At 35.4% G+C, this 22,298-nt stretch overlaps 1 protein-coding gene across 3 annotated transcripts in view; it reads right to left on the bottom strand.

Moving 5' to 3' along the window:
• Positions 1–22,298, bottom strand: part of GRIK2 (glutamate ionotropic receptor kainate type subunit 2) — a 622,100-nt gene that overhangs the window by 361,828 nt on the left and 237,974 nt on the right. For all 3 annotated transcript variants that reach the window (XM_029945013.1, XM_029945011.1, XM_029945012.1), the window contains one exon: positions 21,440–21,697. In XM_029945013.1, coding sequence (XP_029800873.1) covers positions 21,440–21,697 — 258 coding nt within the window. The remainder of the gene's footprint in view (positions 1–21,439; positions 21,698–22,298) is intronic.

The following is a 22,298-nucleotide window of genomic DNA, read 5'->3' as shown; positions in this document are numbered from 1 at the left end:
CTCAGTCCTTCTTCAGAGCTACTTCATCACCTGCAGTGTTAGTGACCCACCCCCAGTGGGACCAGCCCACCCCCACTGTTCAACTCTGATGGCCACACTGCAGGCTCCTTTGTCTCCAGACAATCCTGCTCGGATGTACACCTGTCTTTCTGTTGCTCTATCCGCCCTCTCAGCTTGTGATAACCCAACTTCCACTCGCCAGACTGGGGCTGATTAGCCAGCCTGCTGCTGTTTAATCCCCACTTGTGTCCAGGTCAGTGCAGTTATGAAGTCGCAAAAGATCCTTCACAGCTCTTATTTTGGCTCTGTCCCAGGATACTGCTGTTACTGGGTTTATGCTGCCACTTAATACATCAAATATGATTTAAAATTGACACTGATGAAGGGGATTAAGACACTTTATTTGGTGGCCCCATGACTAACAATACCAGAACTATGCCAGGTAAAATGTGCCTCTTCAGGAGCTCAGGTTTTATTTTATATTTTTGTTCCAAAAAAGAATACCATTAACCCCCAATGCCTTCAGCAATTATGCTCATTGAGCATATATCTTATCATATGAATGGTTGAAAGATGTTAATATATCATAAATACGTGGCAGCATGTCACATGTGCTTTGAACTGTGGATGCAGAAGTAAAATATAAACAGTAGATGTTTGCCATCTAGGAAATTATGGGGTAGTGGGGAGATAAACATACAAATCATTTTCTACAAAGTAATATATAATAGTGTGAGTATCTCTAAAGTACAATAGAAGTGGTAGGGATAGAATGCCTAATGGGGTAACCATTTGGTAGGTGGACAAAAAGGGATATACTTGTAAAAAAGAGGAAATCGGATGTACAAAACATAATCCTACGAGGGATGTCTGGGTGCATCCCTTTTGTTCCACCTAGCAAATGGTTACTCCTTGTTCAGTATTCTATTCCCACCACTTCTGCTGCACTTTAGAGATACTCACACTATTATACATTATATTGTAGAAAATGATTTGCACCTCTGTCTCCCCACTACCCCATAATTTCCTGAAAAGCTCTTAAGAGTTTTGCTATATAAAAATGCATTTGGACCTTCTTGGACAATTGGAGGAAACTTGAACTTGAAACTTAGAGAAAGAAATGGGCATTAAGTAAATACCTAAAAGTCAGAGGCACCCTGAAAACTTAACTTTTTATTAGAATTAGAAGTGAGAATCACTGATTTATCATCCTTAGCTACAGTTTTTATATGATACAGGGGCCAAAGTTAGTAACACTAGGACATTCAATTCCCATACATGTACAATTCCAACTCCTTCATAAAATTTAATAGTACAATAAAAAACATGACATTGTTATGGAAAGGCTGAGAGTAATACATGCAGGGTGAAGAGCAGAAACCAGAAAGATTTTATGGAAGAGGGATATAAAGAAGTGAGTTGCACATGGAGAATGGTCCAGAAGGCAGAAGTATTGGCAGAACCATTGTCAGACAGGAGGTACAGAAGCTTGAGTGAATCTATAACCAGACCTCATTCCTGAGGTATATTGATACCTCAGGTGGGTGGAAGGGAAGCCCGTGTGAATTGGAAGCGGCATGGCTGAGGTAATGCAGTAGTAGGACAGCACTTCCTCCCAGATGGAAACCTAATTCCAAATCATAAACTTTGTTTTAATGTGGGCTGGTGTTGATCTTGAACGTGACAGAGTTGAGTGAGAAACAGCCGTGAGAAGAGTGGAGTAGCAGTGAATGGTGTGTAATCTCCCTCTTCAGCCATTCAGGCACTAGAGGTACTAGGCCAGCTACCCAACCTGGGGAAAGGCTCTTTCAGTTGGAGATATAGATGAGGTATCAGAGGGTAGCAGAAACAGTAAATGTTAAGGTTAGAACCCAAGTCAAATTAGTTGTAATTCAGAAGGAAGCAGTCTTTCATTCCAGCAGAAGACTGGGAAAAATGTAAAACACAACAAAATAAACAGACATCAGGATCCCAGTTGCAATGTGGTATAGTTGTGGGTGTCAGAAAGCCACTGTTAGATACAATGACCTTGATTTAGCACAGAAGATGAACTCTAAACCCAACTTTTATGAAGTCAGGGCTTATGTTAAGCTACTTGGTTTGGTATTCACAAATTTTAATATTAGGTATTTCTTTGATTTATGATAATCATTTATTAAGTAGCTGCTATGTAACTGACCTTATCCTCGGTGCGCTGGAATACCATGAAAATGAGGATCATTGAAGTCTCCCAGTTCAATGGGGACCTTAAACCAACAGTTGCAGTGCACTGTACTAAGTACTCCAATGTGGGAAGTGGAGAGGCAGGGGCAATTTTCTAGTGAGACATGTTTTATTTGAAATTTTAAAGAACTTTGAGTTAAACAGGCAAAGATGGGGGCTTGACTCTTGGAAGAAAAGAAAAAATATTTTTTGCAGAGGGAATTTAATGTGCAAGCGTATTGTTAACAGCATGGTGGGTCTGGAGAAATTCAAATAGTTGTTTGCCTGCTGCTGAACAAGGAGGAAATAAGATGGTGAGAGAGGAGGGAAAGGTAGGCAAAGGCTATGCTCCTACGGAGGCTAGGATGACTGCTCAGAAAATCAGAACCAGATAGGTAAGTAAGTAAGGAGTCTGGGGTATATGTTGCCAGGTGAAACTTTGAAAAATGAAGCAGGTGTAATGTTTTGAGTGGGTTATTTGGTATAAAATAAATGAGAGCTGCCTGGGGCAAGTAATGATGACCGAGGTCTGGTAGAGGGAGTCAGTTACATAACCTCAATGTGGTGTTCTTCCACGGGCAGGCTCTGTAAATGTTTACAACCTTAAGGCAACTTTCTGCACATTTTGATATTTTCCAAAAGAAAACCTACAAGTGCAGATTCTACCCAAAAGTTAGTGGCAGAGAGAGGGGAGAAGGTTTATATAGAAGACAAACCCAAGTCTCTCTTCTTAGTTACATGACACAAAATTTCCTTCCTAAGCATGTTCCACCTTAGAATATTTTCTTTGCAAAAACATTTTTTTTCTCTTTACCTGTAATGTTCTTCTCCACATGGCTTGCTCTCTCATCTATTTTTGACCACCCTATTTAAAATCAACGTCTTCCCCCTTTCTACTTCATATTTCTCTTATATTGTTTTCCTAAATTTTTCTGTTGCACTTTCACCTTCTAACCTCCAATATACTTTATAATTTACATGTTTATGGCACTGCTTACTTATTCCCTGTCTTCTTCCACTAGAACATAAACTCCATGGAGGCAGGGATTTTGTCATTATTTCTTGGATGCATCTCAAATGATTAGGGCATATCTAGTACATGATAGATTTTCAAAAATATTTGTTGAATGGATGAACGAATTACATGATCTTTAATCCTAAAATGCTTGCAGTCCATTTGGGGAAAAAAATTACATGTTGAAGAAAAGAATGGTTGCCAGGCAAAGTGCTAAGACATTGTTTTTTCTAAGGATTCAGAAGATTGAGCTCAATTTGAATAATTCATTCTGGGGAAAATTGGTCATAATCTAGGAAAGTGAGGATGGGAGTAAAACATTTTAGATGAGAGCAATTTTGGGTCTCAATGCCATTGCATTTGTAAATTTAAAAGGGATCTATTTGTTGCCAAAAAAACCCCAAAACACAAAAAGAGTTTGTTCCAACTGGAGGTCTCTTTCTTCTTTGTCTACAAAAGTGCAAAACAATACCCCACTAATGGGTCTTTTGGTTAATGCATATGCAGTGGTCGTTACTAGGTGCTAGGGGTGGGTGTACAGAAGGAAAGAAATAATTTGTCTGCAATCCCCATTTCAAATCAGATTTTTTTTTCAAGTCAGTTAACTGCAAAATAAAGAGGAAAGGGAATTAAATAGTTACTTAGAAACAAAAGAAATAAATGTAAGTGGGCCAAGGGAAAAGCTTTTAGCAAATGTGAAAAAAATCACGCTGGCACTGGTGATGGGCCACTTAAGAGTGATTATTTCTAATGGAGCAAAGAGGGGCAATAGGTGTTGTGAGGTGCAGGCTACAGTCTCCTCAAAGAGACCCTGGGCTTCCTGGAATGTCACTTTCTCTTGGGGTCAGGGCTGACTTGCTGTCACTGCACCCGACCCCTGCATTGGCTGTTCCTAAGTACAGCCAATTATGAAATGAAACCATTTTGGATAGAGCTTTTCTTTGTCTACTGAGTATTTTTTTCAGGGGCAGTTGAGGGCTAAACTGAAATGGAAGTGGATAGAATTTATCTTTGCATAAGATTCCCCTTTATCCTTCCCTTCTCATCAGTGACCCCTCTAATGTTTCAGGAACCAGTGGACCACACACTTTTCCCTCTCCTGGCCAAAGAAAGGAAGATAGGTTTCAGATCATTTAGACTGACATCTTTACTAATTGGTTTCTAATGTTTCCTCTCTTGGGATTATTAGTGTTTTATACCTTTGCTCTTCAGCTGTGATCTAAAAAAATTCTGTCTACTCTGGAAGGTTAAGAAAAATTTAAGCATCTAAATTAATTCTAAGAAAGGAGTCCAACCTGCTTTCAGGTTGCTATGGTCAAAGGAGATGGTAATTTGTCTGTCTGTCTCCCAGGAAGGCCTGTTGTAAGGAATTTATCAAGAAGCACTGAATCAGTTTTCACTTCAGGAGGCATTCCTGGAAGATTTAGCGATGGCAAGAAGGTTCTTCTGGGATTTATTGCTCTCATCTGCAGCCCTAAGGTGTGGCCTCTGCTCAGACTTGGTATTGAGGACCCCCTTGCAGCCTCTTCATCCTCATATTATATCCTCATATTATATACCCCCCCTTTCTTCCCTTCCTCAGCCACCTGGTATTAGCCATGAATGATCCAGGGGTCATACTCTGGGCTTTCTCCCTAGACTCTTGGCTGATACCTGGTCTGATTTCTTTGTCCTGCCCTACAGCATGGTGACTCCGCTGGTACCTTGATCATTTTGTAACCTCATTTGAAGGTTTGCTGTAAATCTTAAATGCCCAAGTTCATTATATGAAGGATGTCCAGAGTGGTTAAGGAAGGAGATACAGTTCTCATAATTTATGAGAATACAGATGGAAGCTCAAAACCAATCCACTTATACCTGGACTGGAGTGATCTCTGAAAGTCAAGGCTGATTATCAGCTAGTAAACATTTCTAAGCTGTACCAGCTTTTGGTGGCTATCCATGAGGAAATTAGTTGTTAAGCACTGTTAATATTACCCCAATCTATTGTAGCCTACAGGCAAAGTGGTAGAATGGGAAAGGATGGACTTTAGATTCAGCCAGACATGGTTGACTACTGAAATCTGTGATCTTGGCCAAGTTACATAACTTCTTTATTTCTTCCATGCTCTCCATGATTTCTCTGTGCTTCCTCAAGGATTAAATAACATGGCAGGAATAAGACATGTATCACAGTTTCTGAAGCTATTCTTATTTTATTTCTTTGTTTGTTTGTTTACTTTAATTCCAGAACCTGCACTATGTCCTTAGAGAGAAGTAAGAGGAGGGAAGTTGTTAGAAAGGAGCTTCTGGAAAGAGAATTGTTCTGGCAATTATTCAGAATGTGTAGTTTGTTTAGTCCCTATAATTTCAAAAGCATAATTACTATTATCTCAAAGAGTAAGTACAGAGAATCATAGGTTGATAAACAACCCTTATATCTTTGAACTCAAGCCTTAGTTTGTCACGTAAATCTCTGTATTAAGGACGTTGAATAGCAGTGGTACAGAGTATCTTGACTTATAACTTACAAACTAAAAATAGTTTTAAAGGCAATTTTCATATCTATTTCCCAGTGAAATCATGAAAATTCAGTGAAAATTTCTCTACATAGATGTGAGGGAATCAGGTCTACAATTTGTGGTTTTTGGTGATTTAAGAGAATACCAGAGTAGGTTTGGAAGACACTGGATGAATACTTTATGTGATCTTTGGTTTAATTCAAATATCAAACATGTTCTTTATTTTTGTGCCTCCAGAATCTGGAACAGTGTCAGGCATTTAGTTGGTGACTAAAAAATGTTCATGTGACCAATGAATAGAGATTCTGCTACCCATATCCTAATTGTATTGAGTCTATGTCTATTAATTTCTAAGTTATAAATAGACTACTAAGCTCTACATTTTTAAAGTTGTAGTCTATCTTTATCCTAAATCTGTGATGTATTTAACAATAAATAATGCCTATGAATATACTAGGAGAAGCCAGAGGGTCTTCATCAGGAGTAATGTTGCCTTCAGGGGACATCTGGCAATATCTGGAGATATTTTTGATAGTCAGAACTAGGGGTGGGGAATGCTACTGGCATTTAGTGAGTAGAGGCCAGGGATGCTGCTAAACATCTTATAATGTACGGGACAGTTTCCCACAGCAAAGGGTTATCTGGTCCTAATATCAAAAGTACCAGGGATGAGAAACTGTGGCCTAAGCAATGGATATTTGAAACTGGCACTTAGCACATGACTATGGTATATAATTCTGCCTTCTGCTTCCCATGCTGAATGCTTTATGTACTCATCCATACAATGTCTGTTCCAGTCATTTAGGCAGATTTTCTATTATCCAACTTTACTTTGCCTGCCCTTTTACAATATGGAAAAAGCTATTCATCTTAAGTAAAAAAAAAAAAAAAAAAGCAAAGAACTGAGTGAGTTGTATGAGGGACATTATGCATCCTTTATACAGTGACAGTCTGCTGATTTAGATATTATCTTTACCCTCTGTAAAACTGGAGATGCTATATGCCGTTAACTCATGGCTGCTTATCATCTATTTTTGTTTGTCTGGCTGCAGTTCTGTAATCTCATAAAGCAAAACCATGGTTTAATGTGTACTTCTCTAGTCTACAAGAAAACTATGGGTCTTCAAAAATGCATATAGTGCAAAAGTTGCAAAGATCGTATGATATTAATACTTCTGTTTAATACTTTCTGCAGACTTCAGTGCTTCTCCAACTGGAGTCAATTGGACATCACAACATAGTCGTGCAGAGATATGCATAGATAAACTTGGACCCTGGACTCCAGTTTATCTTCACATTCTTCACATACTAAGTCTCTCCTTACCTGTCAATACATGTAGAAGACTATGTAACTTTCCCATCACCCTTTACTTGTGGCTTATTGGTTTTTTCATATGTGCATCTGTTGCAAGAAGGTAGAGAGTTATAATGAAGAACATGAGTGCCAGATTCAACATTTGGGATTCAGATTCTGATTCTGACACTTAGTAGTATTTTACCTTGGAATGTTTTGTAATGTCTTTACAATTTAGATTCTACATTGTTTATTTGAGAGCAATAACAAAGTTGTGGTGAAAATAAAATAATGAGGAACACATGCTAAGTACTTAAAATGTAACTGTCATGCAGCAAATTCTCAATAGCAGTTGTTGTCATGATGATCAATATTTATATTTATTGCATTACTTATATGTTTCCTGTCTCTCTTCTTTGTGTTATTAGTAATGGGATAATTTCTGTTCCAAAATCTCTGTTCTCTCCTTCTCATATATTCCTGGTTGAAGATTGAAAACTTTAAGATAATGGCAGAGATAGAAATGTAGCGGTTTTAATTTCTCTATCTAGCAGGAAATTTAGCATACCCTGTTAACAAAGAATCTCAAAAGTCATCCTTAAATTTCTGTACTGATATCTAGTAATATTCCATAACATTATGCAGTGATGTAGGAGTGGAATATTTATAGAAATGTTGTAATTGTAACAGAAAACACTTTAACATGTTATTCTTATTTATTTTGTTTTTTTGTTTATAATTTTTTTCTGGTATAATTAAACTAAAGTGTACATATTTAAAGTGTAAAATTTGATTCATTTTGACATCATGAAATGATCACTACAGTTAAGATAATAAATATTTCTATCACCCACTAAGGCTTCCTTATGCCTCTTTGTAATTATGTTTACTTTTCCCTTTATCATAAGGCCAGGAGGTAAGAATTAATTAGATTTAGATCAACACAAGTAAATCTTGCACTTTCTCAACCAGATATGCAGAAGTATAATTAAATCACAATGAAAATAACAAAAACTGTTCCTTTGAAATCCAAGTGGGACACGTAATTGTATCAGAACATACGTTCTTGAACCCACAACTGTACAATGTTTACACATTTGTTTGCTCAACAAACATGTATGAAGCAGGTATTATTCCAGAAGGTAAGAACACAGCGCTAAAGAATGAATTCCCTGAAATGGCTTACTGGGAAGAAAAGCAATAAACTGAAAGTTGTATGAGAAGGGCAGAAAGTTCCAGATTATTTCTTTCTCTAATGTAATGAAAAAAGAAATGGCTGAAACAGAAAATACTCTCTAAAACACTAAGATGTGATAGGTTTTATCACAAAAGAGTTTATAAATATCATTTGTATATAATCAGGTTTCAATAACAAAGCTGGATTTTTATATGACTCTAGTGTTAGAGAGCTAGTATATAGCATAAGTACTACTCATATTCAAAGTAAGTGTACATTAACAGAATTTTAAAATGTTATATTAATATCAAAATTCTTATAGGGACAATAGGACTAATCAACAGTAATGAAGTTCAGGATTTTTTTAGATAATAGTACAAAAAAATATCATGAACTTATCAAGTCAGTTCTATAAAGAAAATTTTCCACAAATTAAACAATATTTTTTTAAAGGAATAACATAATGTTTACCTGTTCAGGGGAAATGGGGAATTTTTATATTATGCTCCAGTTTTGTGGAACAAAAGTGGTTTGTACCTTAAAGGTATCAGATATTTTAAATTTTTAATAAGCAAACCTTAAGAAAGACAAAACAGACTCTCTAGCATTCATTTTTTAACTTACCATGTGACCCTTATTTACATATATTACGTCCTATGTTAATCTAAAACAACCCTGTTATGTATCATGTTTTCCCATTTAAGGGAGAAACTGATGACAGCCAAGTGACATACTTGGGAACAGAAATCTATAGTCTTTTGATTACAGTTGGTCATAACACAACAGTTACTGACAGAAAAGCAAATCTCCTGAGAGAGATAGCAAGAGCGTCTAACTTCAGTATAGTGAACATCTGTCACAATTAGGTTAATAATTGACATGATGAATTAAACTTCTGTATAAAACAAATATAGTTTGAGAGGCAAATATCAAAATAGTTAATGGCCCTTACTTATTTTTATGGTAAGATTCTGGTTAATTTTAATGTTTTCCTTCTTAGTTTTGTTATCAAGTCTTCGTATAGTCAATGGCTTACTTTTTCTACCCAGTCAGGATAGGTTTTGTTATGTTGTGATAAAATCTCAGCCCCAAAGCTTGAAGGCTTAAGAACAGGTAAGTTCATTTTTTCTTCTGTAACTTGTTTAACATGGATTAGTAGGATAGCTCTGCACATTGTAGTTACTCCAGGACTTTTAGACCGATGCTCTTATCATTATCATGGCATGGAAAAGAAAATGTGACATGGATTAGTGGCCTCTTAAAACATCCACTAGGAAGTGATTCAGTACTTTTTGCTCACATTTCCTTGGTGAAAGAAAATCACATAACTCTGCCTAGCTTCTAAGAGGATGAAAGAATGGAAGTCTGTTTTGTGCCTAGAGGCAGAGCCAGAAATATTTGGTAACTAGCATTAATAACTAGACAATTGAATAACTTTATAATTTCCTAAATGTGTTAAAAATTAAAAACTCACTTAAAATTAATTATATTAAATTTACTAGAAAGTTGGGGAGCCTACGTGGCTCAGTCGGTTAAGTATCCGACTTCGGCTCAGGTCATGATCTCATGGTTCATGGGTTTGAACCCCCCCCACATTGCACTCTGTGCTGGAGCCTGCTTTGGATTCTGTGTCTTCTGCTCTCTCTGCATCTCCCCAACTCATGCTCTGTCTCTGTCTGTCTCTTAAAAATAAATAAACATATTTTTTTTAATTTACTAGAAAGTTTGTTGATTCTTGGTAGCCCACATTATGAAGTTCAAACCAAGATTATCCTAGTATAGTGTTCCCCTGGAGAAACCTGCTCATGCCTCCAGCCTATCCAGGGATAGTCAGTCATTTCAAGTTCCAGGGTTAGCTCTTTCCACAGAGTTGCTTGGACTAATCTTTCTTACGTATTAAATGTTTTTTTTTTGCCCCTTTGGTATGATTTTAGGGCATACCAAACTCTTTGTTTAGACCTACTTATTCTTATTATTAGGCACCCCTAGATGACATACCATGGATTTCAACCACAGTAGACGTGTCATCATATGACAAATTCATCACACTATTTCACAGCTCTGTATCTTTCCATTTTCTATTCTACCTACGCTTAACATGGTGGAGACACAGTTTAAATGTCATTTACATTTACTTTTCCTAGTCAGTCTCACCTCCTGTTTTGCCATGACACTTTCATGTGGCTCGTTTAGCATTTAGCATACTGAATTATAATTTGTTTGCAACACCACATTTTTTATGTATTCGAAGAATAGGAAACAGTTGGTTCTTCTTAGAACAACAAACTGCTTGATAATGAGTAAGTTTGCGTACTCAGTATACATCAGTATATAATAAGTTTATGAAGAGAGAAATAATTTTCAAAATAACTGTCTTCAAATATGTTTTCAAATTAGATATAGTATTACACAAGTTAAAAGAGATGGTCTCCCTCCATCTACCACTGAGAACTGATGAAGTAAGCCCAAATTAAAGAAGAATGGTAAAATCTAGCTGAAGCACCATATGTACTGTTTGGGGCTCTAAAGTCCATATTAGTTGGCTGACTATCAAATAGGCTAAGAAATTTAAAAATCAATGTTGTATTATTTACAAAGTATACTTTAATATACTTGAAATTTGCCTGGATTTAGAAAATCTGAGCACATGCCCCAAAGCAATCTATAGATTTGAGGCAATAGCTCTTAAAATCTGAATGGTATTTTTTTGCAAAAATAGAAAAATTCACCTTAATATGAATTCAGAATTCCAAGAGATCATAAATTAGGTATAATATATGGATTGCTTTCATTGCTGAAATGTGAGCAACAGTATTGCTCCTTTTTAGGTGAAAAATGTAATTGCCAAGCACTTATTTCTCCAACTCATCCATTCTCTGACACAGCAATTGTGCAAAAAGTTCAAAGCATCCTCAAATGCTGAGCCAAGATACCAAAAATAACTGCCATGGAGAATATTTAGATTTACAGTAAACCTTATTTTTATGAGACATAAAATCTTGTTCTATTAAATTGCTGTGATTTAAGGAATGATTTTTCCTATAGCATAACTGTGTCTGGTAGTTCTCAAACTTCACTGTGCATTGAAAACATTAGGAAAATGTGTTAAAACACTGTTTGTTGGCCTTACTCCCAGTTTCTGATTTAGTAGGTGTGGGATGTGGCTCAAAAATTTTTCTCTCTAATAATTTCCCAAGTGATCATGATGCTGTTAGTCTAACAACAACACTTTGAGGATCACTGATCCATCTAACCTTAAATAATATGCAAATTATCACATTTTGAAAAATACTTCACAGTAAGTCAAACTTGTTAATATAACAAACAAAAGCATACCTTAATAGATAAAAACAAATATAAAAATTTTAAGCTAACCTAGAATGGTTTTATAGTGACTTAACATTGATAAAATTGTCAATCACTTATGAAAAATATTTATTCAGGTATCTGAACATTTCTACACTGAGTAGTCTTAATTTCTGCTGAATATTTTTGTCCTTAGGGTATTTTAAACAGTCTCAAATTAGTTTTAATATGGAGGAAGGACATTACACCATAAATATAGAAAAAATTGTCTAGTATAAATGAAAAAGATTTAGAATAATCTAGTATATGTTTTATATCTATTTCAGCAAATTTATAGTTTTACTTTTTAATTTGACTTCAAAGAATTCTGCAAAAAGTATTAATTGCATGACTAATGATTCTGATTTGTCAATTAAGCATTTTAAAACATTTCCTGTTCCATTTTCACAATGAACTTTTTATCCTTTTATCCAATTGGAATAATTGGGTTGGCATTAAAGAAAGAAAATTAAGTCAGCCCTTGAAATCTTAGCACTAACTTGTTAATTACCCCCATTAATTACACAATGAGGAATGACAAGCAATAATTCCCTTTTCTAGTATGGCTGAAGGTCAGAGAGCTATCTTACTGGCATATTGAGAGACCAAAGCAAATGATGCCAAGTTTCTCTTTTAAATGCCATCAGATGTCACTGGAAGCTCACCCAAGGAATTAAGTTAATGTTTTCAACATAATCTTTAAACATAATTTTTATCTATGTTAAGGAAACACTTATTATATATTTAGAAATAACATGATACTTAATACCAAGAACATAAGCAATCCAATTAAACAAATGGGCAGAGGACTTGAATACAACTTTCCAAAGAAGACATACAGGTGACCAATAGGCACCTATTAGAAGGGCCTTTACCAAAAAGACAAGAGATAGCATGTGTTGGTGAGAATGTTTTGATTATTCATTTGCAATGTAATTTCCCCAAATATACTTTATATGCCTTGCATTCAAAACAAGATAAACATTTAGACAATGTTGAGAAGGAAACAGAAAACTTTTAGAGGGCAATTGGTGTTAATCCATTCAGGAACTGAATATTTAAAAGTGTTTCTGTATCTTCTAATTCACCTATTCTTCTCTCTGCCTCGTCAATCCTTGAGGTGGCTGCCTCCATTTTATTATTCACCTCGAGGGTGTCATGCTAAGCGAAATAAGTCAGGCGGAGAAGGACAGATACCATATGTTTGCACTCATAGGTCTAACAGGAGAACAGGAGAAACCTAATGGAGGACCAGGGGGAGGGGAAGAGGGAAAGAGAGTTGGGGAGAGAGAGGGAAACAAAACTTGAGAGACTACTGAATACTGAAAATGAACTGAGGGTTGAAGGGGAAGGGGGAGGGGGGAAAAAGAGGTGGTGGTGATGGAGAAGGGCACTTGTGGGGAAGAGCACTGGGTGTTGTATGGAAACCAATTTGACAATAAACTATTTAAAAAAAAATAAAAAAATAAAAGCTAAAACATGAAAAAAAAAAAGAAAGAAACTCAGTTCCCTGTCCTTGGAAATTGAATAATGGTACCTAGCATTCAGGTTTATTGCACTGATTTCACAAGATAAAATACAGGGGCTTGTACTGCAGTACCTAATAAATAATATGTCCTCAAAAATAACAGTATTTTTGTGTTTATTATTACTATTATTTTAAAAATTTGTTACTCATCAAACTGTATAACAAACAACAAATATTTAACCATGATTATAATAAATTCTTGAAAAATAAAATAAAAGTGTTTCTGATACAGAATCAATTCATTTTTAATCAAGCATCCGATAAACGATCCAAAATAACTTATACAAATGGATATATGTTAGACTATTTCTCTTCTTCTTTGCTTCAACTCTCATTGCAATTTAAAATCAATGCTGTTATTTTTTTTAGGGGTCAGTGCTTTAGACTGTCATTACTAAGGCCTCAAAAATGAACACCTATGTGGAAAAGTCTTTACAGTAAACTATTTTTAAAGAAATGATATTATTGTCATTTTGTCATTAGTTACCAGAGCATCACAGAATAGTCAGTAATTGACCATATATAAAATATATACATATATATGTACATACATACAAACATATTGACACCTATAAAACAAGTAATAAATATCACAAAAATCTTCAGTTTCCTAAAATCCTTTTTTTAAACTAAAAAACACAAACAAAGACAAACTACAACAGAAACCTCTCTTGCCTTGAATTTTTTATCTCTTTCTCCCTTGATTATTTTTTTCTCCACGCTTTTTGTCTGGAGCAGTCTTACCTTCAGATATTCCCATGGCATATTTCCTCAGCTTATTAAAATCTTAGCTCAAGTGTCACCTTCTCAATAAGGTCTCTTCTGACAAACCCAACCTAATATTGTACTCATCCCTTGTCTCCCTGTACATCTCTTTGCTTTATGTCTCTCCATAGCACTTATAACATCTGGTATAAGATACATATTTATTTTTTTATTGTTTATCTCCATTTACTAGAATACAAACTCCACAAGTCAAATGATCTTTGCCTGTTTTGTTCATTCTTGTAGCTTCAGGACATAGAACAATGATGATACATGGTAAATGTTTGATTATTACTTGTAAACTAAATAAAGTAATAAACTTAAAATAAAACAAATGAAGAGGAAAATAAATAGATGAATTAATTATAAAATATTTAGTGCTCTCATGCCCAGCAAAGCATACCCCTGCTAAATGGGTAACATGAGTATGCTGAAAATAAGATTTACTACAGAATTGATGATGAGTCATTTTTATCAACCCAAATCTTGCTTCCTACAAAAAAGAGAATGAATGATCAACTTATACAGGTAGGAGTCAGGGAGGGTTACTTCACATTTATACTTTGTAAGAATATTTTAATATGCATCTTGAATGTGGTTAATAGATAGCCAAATGGGAAGGGCACATCAGGCAGGGAGAACAGTTTGTGCACAGCAAAGAGGCTTGAAACAGCACAGCATGATTGGTATGGGGAATGACAATTATTCAAAAAAGGCTGTGGCATAAGTATTGAGAGAAGAAATACCAGGAAAGCAAAATCAAACAGGCATAAGAATGACAATGACAGAGCCTGCATGTGTCATGCTGAGAAATCAGAACTAATTCTTCTAACAACTGAGGATTTGCCAAATAGTGGTAAGCTTGGGAATGACATCACCAGACTGTCATTTCAAAAAAGACTATTTTGTCTGCATCAGATGAACTTAAGGAGGACTAAAGAGAACACGGTCAAGGCTATATACAAGTATGTTAACTAACGCAGGTGGTAGGGATGGAGAGTAGAGCTAAATTTGAGAACTGTGAGGTACCAAAGGAAAAGTATTAAGTGATCAGTTGGAAATGAGGGATGAGAGTGAGACAAGAATCTAGCATGATCACTAAGAATGGGGCTCGGAAAACCCCTTAAATAGGGAAAACCACAAGAAAAAAAAGCAAGTTTTGGAGTAAAAACAATGGGTTTGCTTTTCATCCTGTTGGATTAGTTGTGCCTGTGAGATATCCAAATAAAGATAATCAATGGTGTCTAGATCTATGAGTATGGAACAGAGTGGCAACAACCAAGGGCATAGATCAATTATCTATAGCATAGAGGCAGAGGAAGAAAAAATGTTAGAGAGAATAAAGTCAAGAAGCAGAAAACAGAACTGAAAAAACCTGGAATATCAGTTTTTAAGTAGCAGGGAAAGGAAAAGGAGTTTGAGAATATAAAAATAGCAGGGGCACCTGGATGGCTCAGTCGGCTGAGTGTCCAGCTTCAGCTCAGGTCATGACCTCTCAGCTTGTGAGCTCATGCCTTGCTGCGGGCTCCGTGCTGACAGCTCAGCGCCCAGAGCCGGCCTCAGATTCTGTGTTCCTCTTTTGCTCTGCTTCTCCCTCCTCATGTTCTCTGTCTCTGTCTCTGTCTCTGTCTCTGTCTCTCTCTCAAGAACAAATAAAACATTTAAAAATTTCTAAAAAAAAAAAATTATAAAACAAGAAATAAATGGCTGAAAAGTAGGAAGTAACAGGAAGAGAATGATAGCAGAGAATCCAAAGTAGGAGAGTTATTTTTCCCCTGAAGAGGGAGTAGTCAGAATTGTCAAGTGTATCAAAAAAATAATACAAATATCATCCTTCTCCCTATGCTGCACAGAGAGGGAGCAAACAACAGGAAAAGGCTAGGGGAAAGTACCTACCTAGAAGCTCATCCTAGATTTATCAAGTTCCAGATTTAAATTTAAGAAAACTGGCAGTGTCTGTCTCTCACCAGGGAATTATTTCATTTTATTAGTAGTAGTATTTTCTCTTCCAATGAAAACAAACATTGCTGATCACTAAGGTCTGGTAGAAGACCTGCCCTTTCTATTTCATAGGACCTACATATAAATAGGAATACGAATTGTGATTGTTGTGGATTAGAAATGCTATTTTTGTGTTTTAGGACTGGAACATATTTTCAAGATTTCAAAACTTAAAAAAAATTAGTTCTCTGAATATGTTTAAAAGTATTCACTATCATGCAATGGGAGCCCAAGTAATAATATTCCAAAAAAATCTTTATGCTTGCTTAAATAGGAATAAAGAAACTATGTTCAAGCAAAACCAACTTTGTGGAAACACTACTATATCAAGCTATGTAATCAACAATACCCAAATAGGCTTAACTCATAATTGCTAATTGTATGCACACTTGGAGTTAAAGCTTTGCACTTAGAATGTACAACATATAATCATCTTAGGTCCTAATTACCCCACTTCCTGAAATAAAATTGATATTATTTGGTTATAAATTTTACAATACAAAAATTGTTATAATACTGAAAATTAGTGTCTTCCAGGAATATATATTTTCATATTAACTTATTCCCTTGAATTATTTTCTATTATCCTATTTAAATATAGTTCCAAGATAAAATAAATTTTTACTATTAACTGACTTTATATTTTATTAAACTAACTCCAAAAGCACACAAAGATGTATCTAGAACACAGTCTACACATATACTTCATCGAAGTTAATAAAGTTTGTGAAAAAATCATTTCTGCTCCTTACAATAAAGGCTGTGCCTTTTTTTCTATACTGATATCATAGAAATCAACAGTCTGTTAAATATTATAATACCTTAAGAAATGACTAATTCTCTTCATTAATTAAGAAAATTTATATTCTCTCCTTTAAATCCTCCCCTTTTCTATATCAATCCCCATGATTGCCACTCACTAAATAATGACTATTCAAAAAAGCAAATGAATAAATACATATTTAATTGCAGTTAAATGGAATATAAGCACAATTCATGCTAGCTTTATCATACAGGTTTATAAATGATAGAAAAAATATGTCTATGTATGATTTCTGAAAAATGCTGAATCTATTTATTCAATACAAGTACTAAAAAGTGACCTAACCTAAACTGACTTTGGGCAGATTACTTAATCCCTTTAAGATTCATTGTCTAAACAATAGATATTAATACCTCTTTAAGCATTCATTCCTTAAATAGTTATTAAGGTATATCAATGAGCCAAGTAATACCTAGGTGCTAATGACAAAACAATTAAGAGACTTAGAACTCATTCTGGTCAGACATGTATTTGATCCAGTGGAAAATACACCAAGAAAAGTCATTCATAATGTGATTACAGCTCTCACAGATGAGGATCATGGGATTACCAAGTGCTGGGATGTGTTGGAGGAAACCTATTCTAGCCTTGGGGCCCAGGGTTGGGGTAGATTTTCTGTAACATCTCAGCCACATAGTATGCATGAACATGTACGTGCAAATGCACACATGCACATGTGTGAGCATTTAGTGGAGCAGAGGATTGGGGACCAGAATCAGAGTTTTCCAGGTGAACAGAATAGTACTTTGGACAACCTTAACGAAGTTTCATGGCTGCTGGTGGGCAGAAGAGCCAGTCACTCACTGAAGGAGGCAGGGATGGTGGAATGATAACCTATTTCCTTTGGGACTCGTAGAATTGTTTTGACAATTAAGTGGAATAGTTTATATAATAGCAACTCTCACAATGCCTAGTGCATTATAGCTCCTTTCTATAGTTATTTTCATTCTATTCTCCTAATTTCCAAAGTTGTAGCAGTCATTTAGTAGCAAAACTGGGAATAGAATCCCAGGCTTCTGTTTACCAATCCAGAGTTCTTTGTTAATGGACTGCTGGTCTACAAACAAAGATGAAACACAGGGATTTTAAAGCAAATATTCAGAACTTATCCTGGAATTGCTTACGAGCTGACAGCTATCCAACTTATTTTTAGTTTATATTTAAAGTGAATCATATGTTCTAAAATGACTGACAGAAACACAGCTTTGTTTCTGAAGCCAATTCTTCTCCACCATTTTTGGACATCATTCAGAGCTATAACAGACTTTCAGGGTGTTTAAAAGCATTCATCCACGACAACAACAAATGCTAATTATCATAAAAAATAAAACAGTTCCTGTTAACATCATTCTAAGAATTTCTCCTACTCCAGCACTATATTTCATCTATGATCCCATCTGTTTTGGGGGTGGGAACAAAGACTGGATGAAAGTATAATTATCATGTATCAAACTGGACAACACAACAAAATAGAAATGAATACAAATGGGGGGACTAGCATACATAATAAATAAATCTGGAAAGGGAAAAAGGAAATGTAAATAAAATGGCACAGTGTGTCCTGCAGCAAACAACAGATACATAAATTCATGATGGAGTCAATAATGTTTATCTTGCTGAGTATGAGGTGGATTTTTCCCATTGCAGTTCACAGTCCTTGCTGTGATCAGATTGTGTCGCACATGATCAGACATCTTGTTCACTTGGGAAGTTTATAAATCCTCTCTATTGAATTCTATCATTAAAACACTACCTTGAGACTTTTAAATATACCTGCAAAGACAAAAAAAAGTCTACTTCCAGATATTTATGAATACATCTCAAAAAGAATCATAGGGTCAGTTTTATCCTATAAAAATATTAAGAACAGCCACATTCTCAAAAGTGTTAAATTAAAAGGACTACAAGTGGCCAGCTGAAAATGTTATTAGCTCATTACAAATATAGTAAAACCATGGGCAATCACATATCCCTAAGTAGGAACTAGAAGGTCAATCAGGGCCAGGACTTGGTTTCTTTTACTGGCATATATACACTTGCAATGATTCTCAGCAGGTAGCAAGTGACTGATCAATATTTTTCAAATTAAATATTGCAAAAATAGAACAATGATAAGCTTTTATTCTCCTCAGAATATTTATGAGGTACATCTATTCTACAAATAATTCTGTAGTTACTGAGTATTAATATTTAAATAATCAGATTTTAGAATCTCCAAGTATCTATGTCACTTTTAAAGTGAGGAGTGTGTGCCAAAGCTCCTTTTAAATAGTAACAATTATTTTGATAATACAATCTGAGATCAAGTCTCCATTAAAAGTATATACACTGAATTAACTACATTTATTTTCCTATTTAAATTTTCTTCAATGATATAAATGTTTAGAATATTATTTAAAGTAAAAGATCAATTACATATGAAGCTTTACTATATTAAATTGTTGTTTGCTCTTGATCACAAATCCCAATATGTTTTTAGTCAGTCACTCAAGAACTACATACGTGGAATAAAAATGTTTCAATACACACATATACATACAAACAGAATAGTGAAGAAGGTGTTATGTCCATAAGCATTTCTAAAAAATTTTTTGACATTTATTTATTCTTGAGAGGTAGAGCATGAGCTGGGGAGGGGCAGAGAGAGGCTTAGACACAGAATCCAAAGCAGACTCCAGGCTCTGAGCTATCAGCACAGAGCCTGATGGCAGAGCTTGAACTCAGAAACCACAAGATCATGACCTGAGCCAAAGTGAGCCACTTAACCGACTAAGCTACCCACACGCTCCATAAATATTTTGAATTTTCCAATACCCTTTCAACCATGAGGAGGTTTTTTTTTTAATGTTCGTTTATTTTTGAGAGAGAGGGAGAGGACGCGCGTGTGTATGCACGTGCACACACAAATGGGGGAGGGGCAGAGAGAGAGAGAGAAACAGACAAAATCTAAAGCAGTCTCCTGGTTCCAAGCCATCAGCACAGAATTTGACCTAGGGCTCAAACCCAAACTGACCCAAGCTGAAGTTGGACACTTAACCAAGTGAGCCATCCAGGTGCCCCAACCATGAGGAGTTTTAAGATAATAAGACTTAAATATGAATATCACATGTATATGCATTGGAATATATATGTATATACCATGTGTGTGTGTGCATATATATATGAAGGCATGTGATATTTGGACAGCATTTACCTGAATTATCAGAGGGAATAGGGAAGTAAATAACCCATGGATTCATAATGCACGTGTACTCATGTTTATATATTTCTGTATATAACCATTCAAAAACCTATGTGGACAGATTTGTAACTGAGGATGCCCTGGACCATCGCATTATGCAATCCAGAAAAACCATTCACATAGAATCTACCATTTATAATGTGATATACAGAACTTTACTAATGACAGAAAAGTAATGATTTGGAAGTAAAACATCATATAACAAACTTAATAAGTCTAATTTGAGTTAAAAGACACATTGAAGGTAAGTTACTAAGTTATTTTTTGAAGTGCTTTTATTGATGTATTTCTAAGTTAAAACTATTTATAAATATTAAATTTTTTACGAGACCAGTGCCCTAACCCCTGAGCTACGGAGCCTGGTTGATATTAAATTTTTTAAAAGCAGAAAAGTGAAATTACTCTATTGATATGTATTGACACTCTCTTTTTAGCCTAATGAAAATGGTTTTCAAAGTACTTTTGTTGTGTTTTCAACCCTATGGCTTCCTGTTTCCTGTTCTCCGGGAGAGTTCTGACATCTATTTGCAGATGGTCAATTCTATGGGCAAAGGGATGGATTTCTCCACATAGTTCTCATTATTGCATGCATGAACAGAGTATGCTGCTGGAGTACTTTGGGAAAATTAAAATTCAAATGAATTCCAATTTTTGTGTAAACATGAAGGTATAGTGAAATGTCTTAGAATAAAACATTATTTTTACAGTCTTTTTTAAAGAGCATTATTTAGACCACTGATAGACATCTTAATGTAAAATTCCTATCACAATATAACAACCAAAATAGTATAAACTTCTACCAATATAACTGCCAAGGAAAATAAAGACTTTATTTTTAATGTGTACTTTCATGTATTTATCTGTGAGATGTGTTTTTAATTGCTATTTCAAAATAATTACTTATATATAAAAATAATAACATACATCAAAACAGGAAAGCACAGACAATCTCTAGCCATCAAACATTCAATAAAACATTCACGCAAGACATCAAAATAAATACCACTTAGTAAATTATATTTTCCAAGTCCCTAAACTATGTCTACACATAAGTAGGTCTAAAAACTCTGAGCATTTCAGTGGTTATGATATTCTTTCAAATTTGAGGAAAAACATTTTAAACTCTAATGTGCTATACAGATAATAAAAGGTAGACATTTTTTTTTGCACATAAGCAGCTAGAGAAAATGTTAAGGCAAAATTCTTAATTTCTTGATGTTTCCCCAATAGCAAATCATAAGACTTTACTTTGGGAAATGATCCCACACCTAGCAGAAGAATTCTTTGAATAAACATTTCAATATTATAGTTCAGCTACCTGGTCCTCCACAGGAGGAAAAAAGTGCTTATTTTCCAAAACAGAGAGAAAGTATGTGATTTAACTGTTCTTTGGATGTGTTAAATCGGAGAGGATGTTTGATTCCAAATGTCTTTCCATCTCTTACCTTAATTTAAAAATCAAAACAAGAATATAGTAAGAATTTGAATAAATTAAGGAATATTATGTATATATAAAGCATAGCCCTGAAGGCTACTGATTTTCTTACCAGTGCTGTCATCATACACAACCGTGACGGTTTTCCACTTGAAGAACTGTACCAAGTCCAAAATGGCACGGCTGAGTGAAGAGAAGTCTGGGTAAAGACTGACATAGAAGGAATCTTTGTTGTCTGACACCTGGTGCTTCCAGCGGGTCTGTATGTGGGGAACCCCCAGAGCATTGCAGATGGACTGCACCGCGTTTGCTGACGAGCTGTGTGAAGGCCCGAAGATGGCAGCCACCCCAAGAGAGAGCTGATCACAGGCTGAGGAGGAGACAGAAGTCTGTCAATAATGAGGAGCGATGCCATGTGCCAACATTACCATATTAGTATTGTGAGCCCGAAGGTTTATCCTGAAGAAAGATTTTGTTTTCCTTATAAATAACATCTACATTCAGCTAATTTTCATATTTTGTCTGACTCCAAACATGTTCGGTTAGCTGTTAGAAAGGAAATTCTTCCAGGCATCTGCAGCTCAATGTTCAAACGATTCTACAAATAATGCCAAAAGGGGAAAAGAGGTAGAATATTCTAGAATTTAAGAAGGAAAGGAAGTGTTCATTTTGCAAAAATAGTTTATATCAAGAAGTTGGGGGAATAGTGCTCCTTCCCAAATTTACTAACCATCCTCCACAATTTTAAATTCTTAATCAGGGGCGCCTGGGTGGCTCAGTCAGTTAAGCATCCAGCTTCAGCTCAGGTCATGATCTCACAGTTAGTAGGTTCCAGCCCCGCATCAGGCTCTGTGCTGACAGCTAGCTCAGAGCCTGAAGCCTGCTTTGGATTCTGTGTCTCCCTCTCTCTCTGAACCTCCCCTACTCGTATTGTCTCTCTGTCTCTCAAAATATAAATAAAGGACATAAAA

Source organism: Suricata suricatta, chromosome 7, assembly GCF_006229205.1.
Source record: "Suricata suricatta isolate VVHF042 chromosome 7, meerkat_22Aug2017_6uvM2_HiC, whole genome shotgun sequence".
NCBI lineage: Eukaryota > Metazoa > Chordata > Mammalia > Carnivora > Herpestidae > Suricata > Suricata suricatta.
Note: the sequence above shows the minus strand (reverse complement) of the source record. Positions and strands in the feature narration are given on the sequence as shown.